The sequence below is a fragment of the Rousettus aegyptiacus genome, unplaced genomic scaffold (assembly GCF_014176215.1).
Source record: "Rousettus aegyptiacus isolate mRouAeg1 unplaced genomic scaffold, mRouAeg1.p scaffold_m13_p_2, whole genome shotgun sequence".
In the NCBI taxonomy this organism is placed as follows: Eukaryota; Metazoa; Chordata; class Mammalia; order Chiroptera; family Pteropodidae; genus Rousettus; species Rousettus aegyptiacus.
The window spans coordinates 82,342,349-82,358,377 of NW_023416295.1; the positions used below are offsets into that span (position 1 = coordinate 82,342,349).

The 16,029-nt window shown below is 49.4% G+C and overlaps 1 protein-coding gene and 1 pseudogene across 2 annotated transcripts in view; both read left to right on the top strand.

Moving 5' to 3' along the window:
* The first annotated feature begins 208 nt into the window (after positions 1-208).
* The window catches only part of STEAP3 (STEAP3 metalloreductase), a 46,193-nt gene continuing 30,372 nt past the window's right edge, over positions 209-16,029 (top strand). The window contains exon 1 of one of the 2 annotated variants that reach the window (XM_036236944.1): positions 209-336. In XM_036236944.1, the coding sequence (XP_036092837.1) occupies positions 258-336 (79 nt within the window). In that variant the 5' untranslated portion in view covers positions 209-257. Of the gene's footprint in view, positions 337-11,936; positions 12,402-16,029 lie in introns of those variants that run through there. The other variant, XM_036236945.1, reaches the window with a different exon arrangement.
* Positions 1,221-1,339, top strand: LOC118614094 (annotated as a pseudogene).

Genomic DNA, 16,029 nt, shown 5'->3' on the forward strand with positions numbered 1-16,029 from the left:
CCAATTATCTCCCCTTGGGTGCCAAGACCCAGAAACAGAATTGAGCAAGTTAAAATACACCCCCAAGCCTGGAGGGATGTGTACTAAACACAGTGTGTTTGCTCATAACCTTGAGGCCAGTGACCCCACCCTTGTTGAGCCATTCTGTGACCCTCCTGCCCTCGAATGGCCTCAGCTGACTCCACAGCCCACACTGTGCTGAGTGAGCGCCGGCCATTTAGCCTTTGGTGCTGGTGGCAGGAGCAGCACATTGAGAGATGGCAGCTGAAGGCCCTGGTGAACAGTGCCCTGCCCTGGGCTGTGGAGAGTCTCCCAACACAGAGGACTCCCAGTCAGGTAAGATGGGCACTGAGATGCGGGGAGGAAGCCGAGAAGGACACTGTGGGCATTCTGTCACGATTTCCATGTAGCCGTGACCCCTAGCTGTTGGATTTTCTTTTCTCAGTAACTCTGGGTAGAAGTCCAAGGACACATCCTTCTCTAAACCCCTCACCCTCTTCTAAAAAAAAAAAAAAAAAAAAAAATCCAGCAGAGGACGTTCCATGATCTGGCTCTTGCCATGAAAGCGTGATAGCCACCAAGGGGAAGAGGGTTTGCTGCTGCAGCACACAGACGTTTCCCTTTTTTTTCTCACACAATTGGCTTTTTCCAAAAACAACTGCAGATGGCTTATAACAAAAAGCTTATTAAGAAGCCTAATAGTAAACTAGGCACAAAAAATCATAGACTAGGGAAAAATAAAGTAGAATTTAAATGTATTCGATAAGGGTAATATAATCATGAATATAGGTCTGAGTGTCCTAGTAGCCATGGTAAAAAGGAAAATAAGATCAGTTATTGGAAAGGAGTAAGCATACTAGTCTTATATTTTTTTCTTGGAGCTTTGCATAATAGCCATTGAGTGTTGTGAAGGACAGTCATTTATAGAGTCATAAAAATTCGGAAGCAGATTAAACAAGCCATTTGGCTTATAAGAACCTTTGAGAAAGCAAATGACATGCACAATATTAAAGTACAACCCAGTGAGGAGTCGTATAGTCCAGAATAGGTCATCTGCTTTGGCCCAGGCGTTCAAGGAGTTGTGTGTTTCCTCATTTGTACTATACACCAGTGTCTCTCAAACTTTAAAGTGCATACATCTGTGGTAGGTCTTATTAAAATGTGATTCTGATTAAGAAGGGCTGGGGAAGGCCTGCAACTCTGCAATTTAAAAACCTAGAGTCCACAGCCATGCCACCCTGAATGTGCCTGATTTCGTCTGATCTCGGAAACTAAGCAGGGTCAGGCCTGGTTAGTACTTGGATAGGAGACCACCTAGGAATATCAGATGCTGCAGGTGTTAAAAACAAAACAAAACAAAACAAAACAAAACAAAACAAAAACCTCCCAGGCCATCATGTGCACCACATTTGAAGCAAGGGGCTAAAGCCCAGACTTCTCTAGTTCTGTGCCTTTGCAATCTCCCCCAACTGAAAGACAATGCAACGTTACCAGAGACAGACAAAAAGGACCTGCTCCTGGGCTTGATAAATGCTCCTTGGAGGTTGCTGGGCCAGCTTCCTACATTTCCGTTGGCAACCGATGGCCTAGTCACAAACCAAGACACTTGACCCTACACAAAGACTTAATAAGTACTACGGACAGAAAGGGGGTTCTATGGAAAGTAATCTTACAGAGTAATCTGATCATAAATTCATAATTAAGCATGTCACACTGTGTAGTCAAACCTCAGGTTTACAACTTCCTTAGTAAAATGTTATTCTTGCCTTAAGCAAACCCTGTCCGTTGTTTTATGCATCTAGACTAACATACACCTTTGAAATGCCTCTTTCCAGACTCCTCAAGTAAAATCACCCTGAAGAGAGCACAGAATCTGGTTAACTGTCCTGTACTTCCAGTCCTCGCCTTGCTTTCTTCCCGCCTTCGGTATTGGTCCTTAGGTTCCCTCCTTAATTCCAAATGCATAAAAGAAGCTGCAAACTGTCATTCTAGAAAGCTTTTTTTCTCAGTCTGTTTAGATCTTGCTTCCAGGTGTATCCTCTGTTTGGCTCAAATACATTTTTACAGAAATTCTCGACAGGTTTGTATATTCTTACATTGGCAGTACCTACTATGTGCCAAGGAGCTCCCTTGGAAGAAAGTTTGCTTCTACCTACCCCACCCTGAGTTCTTCATTCACCCTCTCCTTTTAGCAGCTGCCTGTTGAAGCTTCTCCACGCTCCTGTGCTGGCCACAGTTAACTCTCCTGAAGATATACAGCTTCTCATTCCACTGAGCTCAAAGAACTTTTCCTCTCAGGAGAGTTCATGTTTCAACAGAAAAGCAGAAGGAGAGCAGCCTTATGCCAAAGTAGAGTATCAAGCTCTGGGGTGCAAGCGTGAAGGGTCCCAGTACCATGTCTCGAAATAAGGCACCATGTGAAAAGAGTCTGTAAGCTGAAATCTGCAGGCCCCCCCGAAGCACACTGTTTGTTGCCAGCCCGCCTCCCCATTCAGCGCCCCTCCCTGACAGGCCATTCCCTTCTACTGTGCTGCCTCAGCTCTGGGTGGCTCTGATTTGGCTTTACCTGTTGGGTCATCACAGTGGCAGACGCAATCCCTCCATTTGCCTGAATCACCCTCAGGAACCCCCACCTTGAATCTGTAGATAAAAAAGGGCCACATACTAAACCTTACAAGGTCAGGGGAGGTCTGCATGATGGCCCTTAAAAACTCAAACTGAAAGTAACCACAAGGATGTTCTAAACATAAAAATCCATAACTAAAAGCAGGTCATGGCAGATAGTCACATCCTAAGCCTGTAGTTTCCTTGACAAAGGTCAGTCTTTACCTACCTGAGCCTGTCTTATCTTTTTGCAACTAAGATAACATACCTTTGAAATGTTAATCTCCTTTTCCAGACCTAGCAGGGCACACCCACGGCATCACAGCATGAGACCACAGAACCCCTTATTTTTTATCCTGTTCCCCAAATACCATCTCTATGTGCTATAAATGTTCACTGTTGATTATCCTGTACCACCAATGTAAAAGAAGTATGTAGCTCTCCATTTTACTTTTTATCCAATCCCAGAGATTTCCCTGTTTTGCTTTCTCCTGCCCGCTTAATCTACTACCAACAAATTTCGTGTAACCCTCCTTCCATCTCCTGCTTTTATTCCAGTGTATAAAATAAGCACCAAAATTCCCATTCTAAAGAGCATTTTCTCAACCTGTGGAGGTTTTGCTTCCTGGCAACTGTCAGTTTGGCTAAAATAAACTTATAAAAATTTCCTACAGGTTTGGATGTTTCTTACAAATTGCAGCCACACTCTCTCTCTCACATGGGGGAGCAGCTCCTTGTGCCCAAGTTTGGTGGAGTCTCACTGCACCTGGGTGCAGGGGCAAGCACAGGTGGAGAGCACCTTTCCCGGAGCCTCTGCTCAGCCCTGGCAGCACTAGATCCGAGTACTCTGGTTCCTAGTCAGGGATGTCAGAGTACATCAGGACACATAGCTTCTCCTAGCTATCTTGTTTTAATAATCAATTAGAGTATTTATTTTGTGAAATGGATGTGCTCTGTCCCGGCCTATAAATGTCACATCAATGAGAGAAGCTGAGAGAGAACAATGGCCCTCTCCTCTCTGATGCAAGTAGATGGATGACTCTAGATTCTCATTCTGGATTCTTCTGTCCTCTTAAACAAAGAGTTAGCCTTATCTTTAGGGAAAAGGGCAATCTCAGGAGGCTGATACCCATGAGGTTTGTAAAGAGAACATTCAGTGACTCCAGGTGCAGACATCCATCAGTGTGTGCAGTGAGGACCTCCTCTATAATATAGTCCTTCTAGCTCTAGGGCAGGAAAGGGAGGAAACCAGAGGTGGGCAGAAACCCTGAGGGAAACTCCCTAGAGATTCTGAAAGAGGTTAAAAAAAAAAAAAAAAAAAAAAACGGCGAAAAAGGGAGTGCATTCATTCAACAACTATTTACTGAGCACCTAACATGTGCTAGGCACTGGGAATACGGAAGTGGCTGAGACAGCTAAAACCCCTGGCCCTGTAGGAGCTCGCATTTCTGTGGGAGAAGACAGTTAATTAACACTGCTGACATAAGAAACATCCAAACCTGTAGGCCCAACTAATGACATATGCTGAGGAGCAAGATCTCATATGCTCTGGAGAATAAAGGTTTGCAGCTTCTTTTATGCATTTGAGATTATGAACGAAAGGAAGATTACATGCAGGTGGGAGAAAGCAACATGGGGATTGGATTACAGGGCCGTTAATAAGATTATGTGCTCTCTTGAGGGTGGTTAGGGCTTATTTCAAAGGTATATTAACCTAGATGCACAGAAACAATGGATAGGGCTTGCTTAAGGCAAAGATAAATGTTTTACTAAAAAGTTATAAACCTGGGGTGTGACTATGCATTCTGACCCGCCCAGTTAGGAATTTATGATCAGCTCATCCTGTTAGGTTACTTTTCATAGAACTCCTTTTTTAACAGACCTCTGCCAGTCAAACTGTCTGATCTCTCCAGCTCATGGGGAACCCCACAAAGATGTCCCCCAGGTCTCTTTGGAAGAATGTTGGATAGATCCAAGGATCCTTCCAAGAATGTTAGAAGACTTCTTAGCACCTCCATTTCACAAGACTGGTATCTTTGCGCCGCCCACCGCAGTTGCAGGAAGGACGCTTAGAGATCTCCATTAGCTAGAGAGCTCTAACGATATATAGGGCACCATGCCAGGGGTGCTGAAGGGGCAAGCAACTGTTTCCTATTTTCCTAAAGTTTACAACCCACTGCAGAGGCAACTCACCATCCAAGGGCAGGGGCCCGGCAATGAACACCATGTCTCTAGCCCTTCAAACAGTGCATGGAAAGGCGTGGCTGGCTCTTCGAGTGTTGAACAGATAAAGGACCTCTGAGAACTGCTACATGGGCTCAGAGAAGGTGTTGCCCTAGGAAAGGAGGGTACCTGAAGGAGGCAGGAGAGGATCTGGGCCTTGGCAGAACAGAGAGCTGGGGAGGATGGATATTTTAGACAGGAGGAAACCCGTGGAAGTGAGAAAGTACGAGATGTTCATGCGTGGGTCTCAGTGGGGTGGTGGAGGAGAGGCCCCTCACAGCAGTATTCCTACCACAGGGCTGTCAGAACTCTGACTCTTCACTCACTGTGCTTTTTGGGGTCCAGTTGTGGATCCAGACCTGAGGCACAGCCCACCCGCCTCTGGCCTCAGGGTTCAGATAACCTCTGTCAGGGTTTATCTCTGCAGTACAAGTTGGCTTCCTGGAGTAATTTGACACTCTTTATCAGCGGTTTGTGAATATGCCCCCCCCCCCAGGAATATTCTAGGTAACCCCCAGTCAGCCTCCCAGATGAATGACGTTGGTGTCTAACTTAACCATCAGAGCCCCCATGTCCTCAGCTGTAAAAGGAGGGGAATAACTGTCAGTAGCAGGTGAGGTGACATCGTGGGTGAGCTGGGGCTGCAGATGAACCCCCACACTTCTAGAAAACTACCCAAGATATTCTCTCCTCACTGCGGTGCTGTGATGCCATCAGCATGGGAGAAGGGAGGGCAGCCAGCAGTGCTGGAAGCTATCTTTCTGGGCCAGGGTGCTGGTTTGCAGTCCAGGAAGTCTAGATGGGGAAGCAAGTTTCAGCATCCTCAGCAGCTTCTGGAAACCTGAGAACTACTGGGAAGGGTCAAAGGTCTGCCCTAAGGGTGGGCAAGGGACAGAAATATGATAGCACCACAAAGGCCTGGATGCAGCCTTGTTGAGGGCCGGGCTTCCATACACCAAAGAAGGAAGCCTGATCCAATCTGAGGCCTTGGCCTCTTACCATCTGTGCCTGCCACTAAACGTCGTCGATTATAAAAGGGACGTGGATTTGAAGTGTGTCTCAGATTAAGGGGCAGGTCTCCTAAGTCACCGTGGCCTGCATGCTCTCCTTGTCCTGGTTAAGAGGCGACCTGCACACTTTAACCGTGAAGGTGTGTATAGGCGGGTGAACGGGGAGGGAGCAGATCAGGAAGCTACTGGACTGGCTCTGAATCTTGGATTAGGGTTAGAGGGTCATTGTTTGCCGCCGCCGCTGGCGCTACAGGGTCCCGGGGGACCGATGACCCTGTGGCTCCCCGACTGCCGCCCCCCGGGAGGTGGCGGAGCTGGATAAGCAGCAGCGGGTTGGCGGGCGGCCACCTCCCGGGCTGGGCCGGGCCGGCGGGCAGGCTGGCGGGCAGGCGGGGCGCGGGAGCAGGAGGAGGAGCCTTGGGGCCCGGCTGCCGCTTCCGCCAGCGGCACCTTCAGCCACCGCGGGTGCTCCGAGCTGAGGGCCGGAGAGGTGAGTGACCCCTCCTCTGAGTCACCGCCGGGTTGTCAGCTGCGCCCTGCCTCGGGACCCGCGACCCGTTAGCTGCTGGGTTGCCCCCTTGCGCCAACGCCCGCGGAGTCCAGGGGCCGCCACACGTCTGCAGGCGACCGCTGGGACCCAGCCACGTGCGCCCGACGGCAGAGAGCCCAGGTCCTCGGTCCCCACTCCGCGCGTCTTCCTTCCCTAGAGACACGAGCCGCGTGCGCCGCGGCAGGCGGTGTTCTCCCTGCGGGGGGCGGGGGCACTGAGGGGACCCGGCGTTGGGACCCCGCGACTCACGCTGAGCGCCTCTCTCGCAGACCTGCGGAGTTCACAGGTTCCCTGTACCTGCTGTTCTGGCCAGACAGTCTCGGGGATTGCGGGGAGCAGTGGGCTGGGTCTTCTCGCACTTGGCCTCTCAGCCCCTTCGTAGACCCCGCCCGGCAGGGGCGGGGACGGGGGCGGTGGCCTTGGTCGGCAAGAGACAGGGCTGACCAGTGTCCACCTCTGCCCATTTCCCCGAAATTGGGGCAGGCTGCCCAAAGAAGTGTAGTTGTAACCTTAATCTCTCTGGGTAGATGAAAGGAAAGGTACGCTAAGCTAATATGTTGTTCAGGGGCTAGGAGGTAGAATCTGTGGAGAAAACGAAGGCATGTCTTGCTGAGCCCTGGCAGAGGGCACCGAGAGGCCTCCAAAGTTGTCCAGGGCCACCTCTGAGACAGGCTCCAGAAATAGGGGTTAAACAAATACCCCCTGGGGAAGTATTTCTGTCAGAGTATGGTGATGATATAATTAAGAGCAGTCATTTATTATGCATTTATCTGTGCCAGGCAACTTGCTTTGCATACAATATCCCAGTTAACCCTCAAGACAGGAAGGCACAATTATTATCTAGATAAAGATGAGGAAATCAAACCTCAGATAGCACGGGCATTTTGCAAGGGTACACAGGTAGCAAGCTGCAGAAGATTTGTACAGATTTATCTGCCTTGGCAGCCCAGAGGACCCTCCTAATGGGAAAGAGGCCATGTTCTTAGAGGGTGTGGCAACCCAAAGAATGAAAGTGCTGGGGGCCAGAACATCCACAAAAGCAATCACCTGCATGGTTTGTTAAAAATACACATGCCTATGTCCCACCTACAGCTGAGGGAATCAAGTCTGCAGAGTGAATCCCCTGACCTTCCCTACCCAGGAGCACCTGAAGGGCTGGGACCTGTCTCACTCGTCTCTGGGCTTCTCTCTATCCCCAGTGGCCTGTAGAAAGGTTGGAATGGAGCATGTGCTTTATCAGTATGTGATGGATGAGTGGTCTTTGGGAGGCAGGGACATCCCTAGAGAATGTTTCCTAAAGAAGGCCTTGAATGGTGGACAGTTGGCCTCAGCCAGGCAGCTTGGGAGGAAGGCCTGGAGTTGGCATGGGATAATGCTGACCTCAGAGCTGTCAGGAAGCTAGGGGGTTAGACAACCACCCCTAAACCTGCTGAGCTCCCCAAGACCTGGCCTGGTCACTCTGGTACCACATCTCTCCAGCTTGGAGATTCCAAACAGGTGAATTCCTCTCTCGTTCATGTTTCTTGTCCTTGCCCCATGGCTCTTCCCTCCTTGAACTTATCGGAGTAATGTGCAGAGCTTCAGGTAGTTAAAAAGTGAAAGTGAATGACTGAAGTCCAAAACTGCACAGCAGAGTAGTGGAGGGGGAGACAGCTGAATTGATTGACTGTAGGGAAGAATGCCTAGTTTTGGAGTCAAGTGATTCCAAGTCTATCCCTGCAGATCTTTGCCCTGTGACCTTGGCTGAGTCCTCAGCTCTCTGAACCTATTTCTTTATCTGTAAAACCTTGCTAAGGGCCTTGCACCTGACATCCCTATAAAACAAGGGCAGTAATGCCTGCCTGGAGCACTTAAGTGTGTGAAGGGCTGAGTTTTTAGAAGTGCAATAAATATCAGATTCTTCTCCCTTCCCCCAGGTATGAATGTTAATTAGCTAGGGACCATCCAGGCTCATTGCTTTCCTAGTACATACCCCTCAGTTCACTAGAGAAGGTAACCAAGGCCAGAGAGCAGCCTCTATGGTCCCCTTCTCCATTACAGAACAGGCCTCAGGCCCAGCCTCAGGACTCCCTGGCCCTTGGTTTCCACACTGGGAGAAGTCTGTGCCTCCTGCTTCATAAAACCTCAGCAGGCTGGGGTGATGTTTAAGTACGCTGATGGGGTCGGGGTGGGGCTAAGGGTTGGGCTGGCTGCACGCAGTGATATCCAGGCTCTCTGGGCCCTAGCTGAGGCTGGATACACCCCTTCCTGCCCTCCTCAGCAAAGATAGTGGCCAGGTCTTCGTAAGCTGGGCAGTCCGAGCTGCATAAATTAAGCACTCCATGAAATTTGCTTTCTAGCATCTGGACCAGGAATAGGCCTCTCGATTTAAAACAAGAAAGCTAGTTTAAGCAGTTATTAAAACCTAAGGCCAAGCTTGCTCTTTTCCTCCCTCTTGGGATTTGGAAGGATTGAGTGGCTCTTTTTTCATTCTTATCCTACCCTTGCCAACCCCATCCCATTTGAGGAGGCTGTGGGGATTATAGAACTCGGAGAGGGCCGGGCTGGAGATGGGTCACTCTAAGAGATTTTCATACGTTTGGCTACAGAAGTCTCTCTTCTTCCTGTCTGCTCCTTGCATCTGAGCCCACCTCCCTGTCCAAACTGACCTCCTACTGACCCCAGGCCTCTGCATGTCAGCCCTTCATATCCTCCGTATGCCATGGGCACCACTCCCATCACACCTGAAATGACACCGAACACTCAGCTTCCCACATGCTAATCCCTGGACCAAGCATGTTGAACTTTCTGACTCGTAAGAGGTAGATAATGGTCTCCTAACCATGTAACTTTCCCAAGAACACATGAGACACCAATCCATTCTGACAGCTACAAACTTGAAGCTCCTAACCACTAACTATATATGCTTATCTGAATTTTGCCTCATCATTTATTCATTCAACAAACATTTACTGAGCACCAACTTGCTGCCAGGCACTCAAGACCTGGTCAAGTCCTACTTCTGGTAGGATGAGTATTGGTTGTCATTTATATTCTTGCAAAAAATCTGCACCTTTTGCTTATTTCTGAATACAAATGAGGGAACTCGGCTTTACTGAGGCCCAGTTCCTATAGCTAATGCAAGCTAGGGTTCAAAACAAGAGACCGCTCCCTGCAGAACTTAAAGTACTAACCACTGTGCCTACTGTCAGGGCTGGCAGCCAACTCATGTGGGACCATGAATTCCTAGATTGTCACTACAACCCAAGGCAGCACCTGTCCCTCTTCCTCGGTTCATGTGTAGACAGCAGGTTTCCCAAAGCCTGTGTGCTGGTGGTGTCTGTAACGGGAGGTCCCTTCCTGTTACTATAGCATCTGTCATTTGTGTGGCCGTCAGGCTGTGGACTTGTGCTTTTACTGTTGGTTTGGGAGGGTGACAGCATGTCCTGCAGTCAGAGTAAGGGTCTCTCTGAAGGTAAATCACTCAGGGCACATAGCTGGAGGATGTCGAGGAAGCTTCAGGTGGCTGTGAGGTGGGCCCTCCAAGTCTGCCTTTAAAGGCAGGATGACTAAATGTAGAGTCTGCAGGGTCACTGAGGGGCCTTCGCCGAGGCTTTCTGAATGACCAGCCAGGCCTGTACATGGGTTAGTAGTGAATTGGACACAGTGAGAGGGGTCGGTCACCACTGTCCAGCAAATCAACCACAACCTGGATGTGGGATTGAGCAGCTGAAGGAGGTACGACCAGGCTCTATGAGGCTGATCTGTGGAGATGGCTCCAGGCTGGCCAGAAATATGGTGGCACCCTGAACTGGAAGGGGAGGAAATAAGATGGTGCTGGGCTCCGGCAGCCATGAGTTGTGATGGGGATCGAGGTGCTTCCATTGGGAAAACCCCGCCCTCTTGGCCTTGCTGGATTGGAAGGCTGTAGGTTGAAGACCTGCTGATGCTCTCTGCTCTTGTGAGTTCCAGCATGCTGCTTTTTGTCCTCCCATAACCTTTCAACTCTTCTTGAACATTCTGATCTGGCATGGCTGTGTGTGCAGCTAGGGGAAGGGGGTTCCCAAGACTGGGGGGCACTCAAGCCACACCCAAAGGCTCAGTGAGAACCCCAGGGGACAGAATATCACAGCTGACCAGGGCCCCTCCAGGAACCATGAGAGTAGTCCTGCACCTCCTGCCTGCTCACACCTGGAAGGTTTGCTTTCAGAAGGAAATGTGGTTTTCTGACACCACAACTTCTCCAAGGGGATCAGACCATCCAGGAGCTTTGGTAGGAACTGAGAGTGATCTGGTTTTTACTGCCTGAGTCCTGTCGGCCCAACAGGCATCTACCAACCTCCCAGTAAGCAGAGTACACTGTGGGACTATATGGATACACAGGGATGGAAAGCACCCAGGTCCCTGTCCTCTAGGAGATTGGGAGACTGAGTGGAGATACAAAATGCCACCAGGCAGCACAAAGAAGAGTCCAGGCCCAGAGCAGAACACAGGAAATATGTAAACAAGAGCAGTTCTACGGTGCAGATTTGGGAGCTTTTAGTTCACCATTTTATTTAATCATCACAATAGAGAAGGAAAGTAACCTGTCCAAGGTCATACTGCTGGTACATGGTTGAATCTGAATTCACACCCAGGTCTTTCTAACTAGATCCGCCAAAGAACACAGCTGCTTCTCTGAATTTAAAGCAGGGTGAGGTGGTGTGGGGCTACGAGGGGTTGGGAGGTGCCTAAGTACCCAAGAGTTCAGGCTGGCTCTTCAGGGAAGGGGGATTTGGATGGCAGGATGATATCAAGACTTTAGGAGGAGGGAACAGTGGGGAGCAGCAGGGACTGGAAGGAGGAAGAGTGGAAGATGAGCTAAGGGGAGAGGCAGTCTGTGCATGCTGGACAGTCCTGGACTTCAGGCAGATTCAAGAATACCCTTGTCCATAGAAGGTTTTTCTCTAGCAGAAGAGTCAAGGCATAGAGGCCACAGCAGTCAAAGAACCATGCAGGCCCTGTTTTATTGTGGTAATAATAGAGTAAAGCTGCCTGGAGTGTGTATGTTCTGATTATAAAATGCCCAGAGTTATATAGAGCCACCATTTTCCAAGATCACAAGTTTTCAGACAAGATGAAAATAATCAAATAGACTTGGCTTAAGATTGGACTTGGCATAATTGACTTCAGTGATACAGAAGCCTCCAAATCTCCGGCCTCCCTTTGTGCTGTCAGTGTGGCCTCCAGTCAATGGGGAACGCCCTCAGCAGCAGCAGGCACACTCCCGCCCCTGCTTTTCCCTCTGACATTGCTGTATTCTGTCTGTGGGTTCTTCTGTCTGTCTTTCTCCACACTGTGGGCACTGACTAGCAAGTAAAGATGACTAGGAAGCCTTTGTTGGCACAAAATGCAGAAAATTATTACTAAGCCAATGACAGCCACGATGATTGCAATAAATTACTCCCACAGCAATTGATAAATTGCCACTTTCTGCAGCCATTATGCTTAGCTTTGTATCCTGAAGCATAAATGCACCTCTTCCACCCCTCCACCCCCACCCCACCCCCCTGCCGCTCCACACACACACACACACACTCACTGTGGTGAGGCAGTCTGCCCTGCTTTGGATGACATTTATTCATTGTATGCATCCTGGGTTCTGCTGGCTGTCCTACCTTAGTTCCTGTAGCAGAGAGACTTGAGTCTGAGCCACTAATGATCACCAGTGAGGTTTCTTCCCCAAACAGGAAGTATCAAGCCAGAACTGTGCTCTCACAGTGTACTCTGTAACCGATCATCAGTCACGTCTCCCGGGCCAGTCCTATGGCCAGGAGCTGGAGTGCAGTCTGAGGGGGGAGCCACCCAGCTGTCCAGCCCCCTGGCAGGTCCCTTACCTTCTGAAGGTCAATCAGAGTCCTGCCTTCAAAATCTAAGTCAGACTGCCCACAGGTTGGAGGGAGACCTGGGCAAGAAGGGTGGCCTGGATCACAGTGGGATGTCGAAGACTGGTGCTTCCAAGCCTTGCATCAGCCAGATGTGCCAGCCTGTTGTTGGTAAGTCTGCCAGCAGCCCACCATTCCCTGCCCTGCTTACATGTGCCCCTTCATTTGGGGGACCCAAGGACCAGAGCTGCATGACCTCAATTCAGGCGCCGTTGTTTTGGGACTGGTGGCAAAGGGCGCAATATAATGAAATTCTTGCCAAAATAAAATGGATTTTTCCACAAACAGTACGTTCAGTCAGTGAGAGCCCTAGCGTTGTGGGTCTGGTGTGTTTAAGAAAAAAGATATGAATGTTTATGATGCATTTCTGTGGAAGGAAGGCCCATTGGGAATTGTAAATTTTATTTATTGGTAACCATTTCTGGGTTGGCTTATCACAGAACTGCTGCTGTAAGTAATCAAACTGGATTTTTCTAGAATGATTAGAAAATCTAGATGTTTGTTAAAAGCCCTATAAATTATTCATTCACTTCTATTTCGCAAAATAGTGTGATAATAAACTTCTCTTTTTTGTCATACCAAACTTGCATGTATGTGTATTGTGTGTGGATCGGCTTATATGTGTGGGTTTGTGTGTGTGTCCAAGCTTTTTGTATTCTGTTCTGTAGGAACTTCTCAGCCTTCCTTTTAAAAATATAATGATTTTTTTATGATGTCTAAATAATGATTCCAGGCAGTATTACAAGAAATATAACAGTAAAACGTTTGTGAGAGTCCATCAGAAAAGAAACATGCCCAGAGAGAAAATAGAAATGCACCAATTAAGATGTGTGGCTGTAACCCAGCTTTTAAGCCCAGATTTGAAAATGGCATCCTCTATCCTGTCTCTCCTCAGGTCAGTTGTGGGGACTGGGCTGGAGAAGAGGACTCAGATGGAGCCTCCTGCTTGCCTCCTGGACCCCATAGCCTGAGAGGGAGAAGGGGTCTGGGGCCTATGCTACCATAGCCAGGGATCTAGGTTAGAGGGCAGCCCTGGATATGCAAAAACAGCCTGAGAACGAGAGGCTGACAACAGCTCAGCAAGGCTGAGGGAGCGCCATGGGGACCAGGTGACCTGCTGTAACTCATGCCCAGGGAAGTGAGCTGCCTGCCTTCACCACTCTGGAAGCATCTCAAATGTGAGGACTGGTTGGGACTAGGGCAAGAGCCAACTTTGGGGCCTTAAAGAAGTCCTAACTGGGCCTCAGTTTTCTCATCTGCAAAATGGAAGTAATGATACTTTTCTATACATCAAAACTTAATGTATAAATCCATGGTCAGGATCTCTCCACAGTGTGGATCTGGCCTCAACTCCCAGTAACTTCTCTCCATGTGATGCCTGATCATTGCAGATGTGCCCCGTCCCAGACACGTGCTGGGGTATGACTTGGCAGCTACCTCTCTGTAGGGAAAAACAAACCTTCACAGCCATGGGGAGGCCCAGAATTTCTACATGGAATGAGGAACTAGGGACTTCTCTGAAAGGAGCTTGGCTTCTATTTGCATAGCAAATGGCCCAATTTTTACTCAGATTGTCTATTTCAGATCCATAAAATGGGAAAGATTTTACAGAAGCTGTAACTCATTTTACTTGATTGGGCAATATGAATTTCTCATAGCAAAAGATTAGCTTTAATATTAACACTAGCACATGGAGAGGGGTGTTAGAGATTATGAGGGCTAGGGGACCCCTCTCCCCGTCATCCGCCCCTTAGACTTCTAATGGAAAGTACCTACCACTGTATGCTAGTCCCTTCTGTTACCTTGTGCTGCAGAGAGCCAAGGGGACCAGAGGAGGGGAGATTAATCCTGCTTCAAAGACAAGGTGGGGGCGAGGGCCTCACAGAGGAGGTAGCTTTTCTGCTGGGTCTTGAATTTCATCAATTAGAGTGAAGGGACATTCCAGGCAAAAAGATTGTCTATGACCCATGAAAAAGCACAGGGGTGGGATGGCCACAGATGAGCCCTTAGACCAAGCAGATCTCAGTTGGGAAAGACTAATGAGACCATCTGGCAGTGGCCATAGATAGGCCTCACCTAACTGTGGATCCCCCTGCCTAATGGTAAGTGGGCAAACCCCTCCCAATGGCTACTACCCCCTGGCTCAGACACCCACGGGCCCTAGAGCCATCGACCCAGCATCCCTGAAGCCTCCTTCCATGTGTACCCACATACCACCTTGTGCCCTGATGTGCTTCAGATGTGGTGTTTGATTTTCCACTCTGGCCAGAGATACATGAATCTGTGTGTTTTTTGTTTGTTTGTTTGTTTGTTTACAGCATTTAAACACATCTGTACGTTAATCTTCTGTGTTATTAAGTTTATCAAATAGGGAAATGCCTGCCCAGGTCTAATAATATGGGCAGGCTGCAATAGGGGTTAAGAACTAATGGTATTTAATCACCATTGGGGACAGGAGGGCCCAAGCTAGGTTCTAGGTGCTAGGGACATGGAAATGAGTAAGAAGTGGCCTCTAGTCTGGTGGGGTGACAGATACATGACCCAGTGTATGTATGTAATCAGTGGTTATATGTGACAGAGTGCAGAGTGAATCCCAGAGTGGGAGGGAGGGCCCAAGAGGAAGCCAGGAGGTGCTCCCGGGACCTGGACTGGACTTTTGAGCTCTCAGAGACCTATAAAGTTGGAGTTTTGCATGGAGATGGCCCGTGACAGCACTGGTCATGACCGGAAAGTAGTTACATGACTCTCTCCACACATCAGTTAGAGAGTAGAGTGGCGTCCAGTGACCTGAGGAGTCCAGAAGCCACTGTGGGTCAGGGGAGGACGCTCTTCCCCCTCCCCTAGAGGCTTCTTGGAAAAGGTGGCCCATGAGCTGGGCAAAGCAGGGGAAGCATACCTCCCCAAGCCTGAGAATAGGACCCTGTGAAGCAAGCTGAGCTCCTTGGCAGAAGCCCCTGGAGCTGCCCCTGTGTGCGGCTGCTTCTTCCCCTTTCCCTCATGCTTCCCCCTGCCCAGCAGCAGGGCATCCATCCCCGGTTCTACAGACCTATACCATGGCAAAGAGGAGCGGGTAGGGGGCAGCCACAGCCCACAAGACCCATCTGTCCCAGCTGCAAGTATCCCTGGAAAGCAAGAAGTCACCCAACCCCAGATGCTGAGGCTGCAGATTCAGCTGCTGCTGCCTGATAGCTTCAAGCCTGGCTGGATTAACCAGGCCAGAGAGAGCAGGCTGCCCCCACATGCCAGCTCCCAGACCTCTCTGGGCATGCCTCATTCAAGCACTTTTCTCCTTGATGCAGGGTGTAGCCAGCCTTTCCCCTAAGAGCTACAAGAGGACAGGCCATCTTCTGGCCACCCGCATAGCCCCAGTGACTTGCTCCATGCTAGGTACATAGTAGGTATGCAGGGTGCAGGGAACAATGAATGAGGATTGTCTGGACTGAGGATTGCATAAAACTGCACAGACTGTGTGCTGCACAACTCCAGGGGGTACTATTCACATGGATAACAATGTAAATGGTGCCCCCAGGGTTGCACACATGAGGACCGTGGGCCTTGAGCATCTCCACTTTGAGCCCCTGACTGTGGTGCTGGCCACTGGCCTTCCTCCTCCCTCCCAACTGGCACTGACTGCCATTCTGCTATGTGCTGGCAGTGGGTAATAATGACCTGTTCTAGTGACTAGTTCTTCCAGGCCCAGCTGTCAAATTGGTGGTGAAAGAGAGTCTTGGATGCAGAG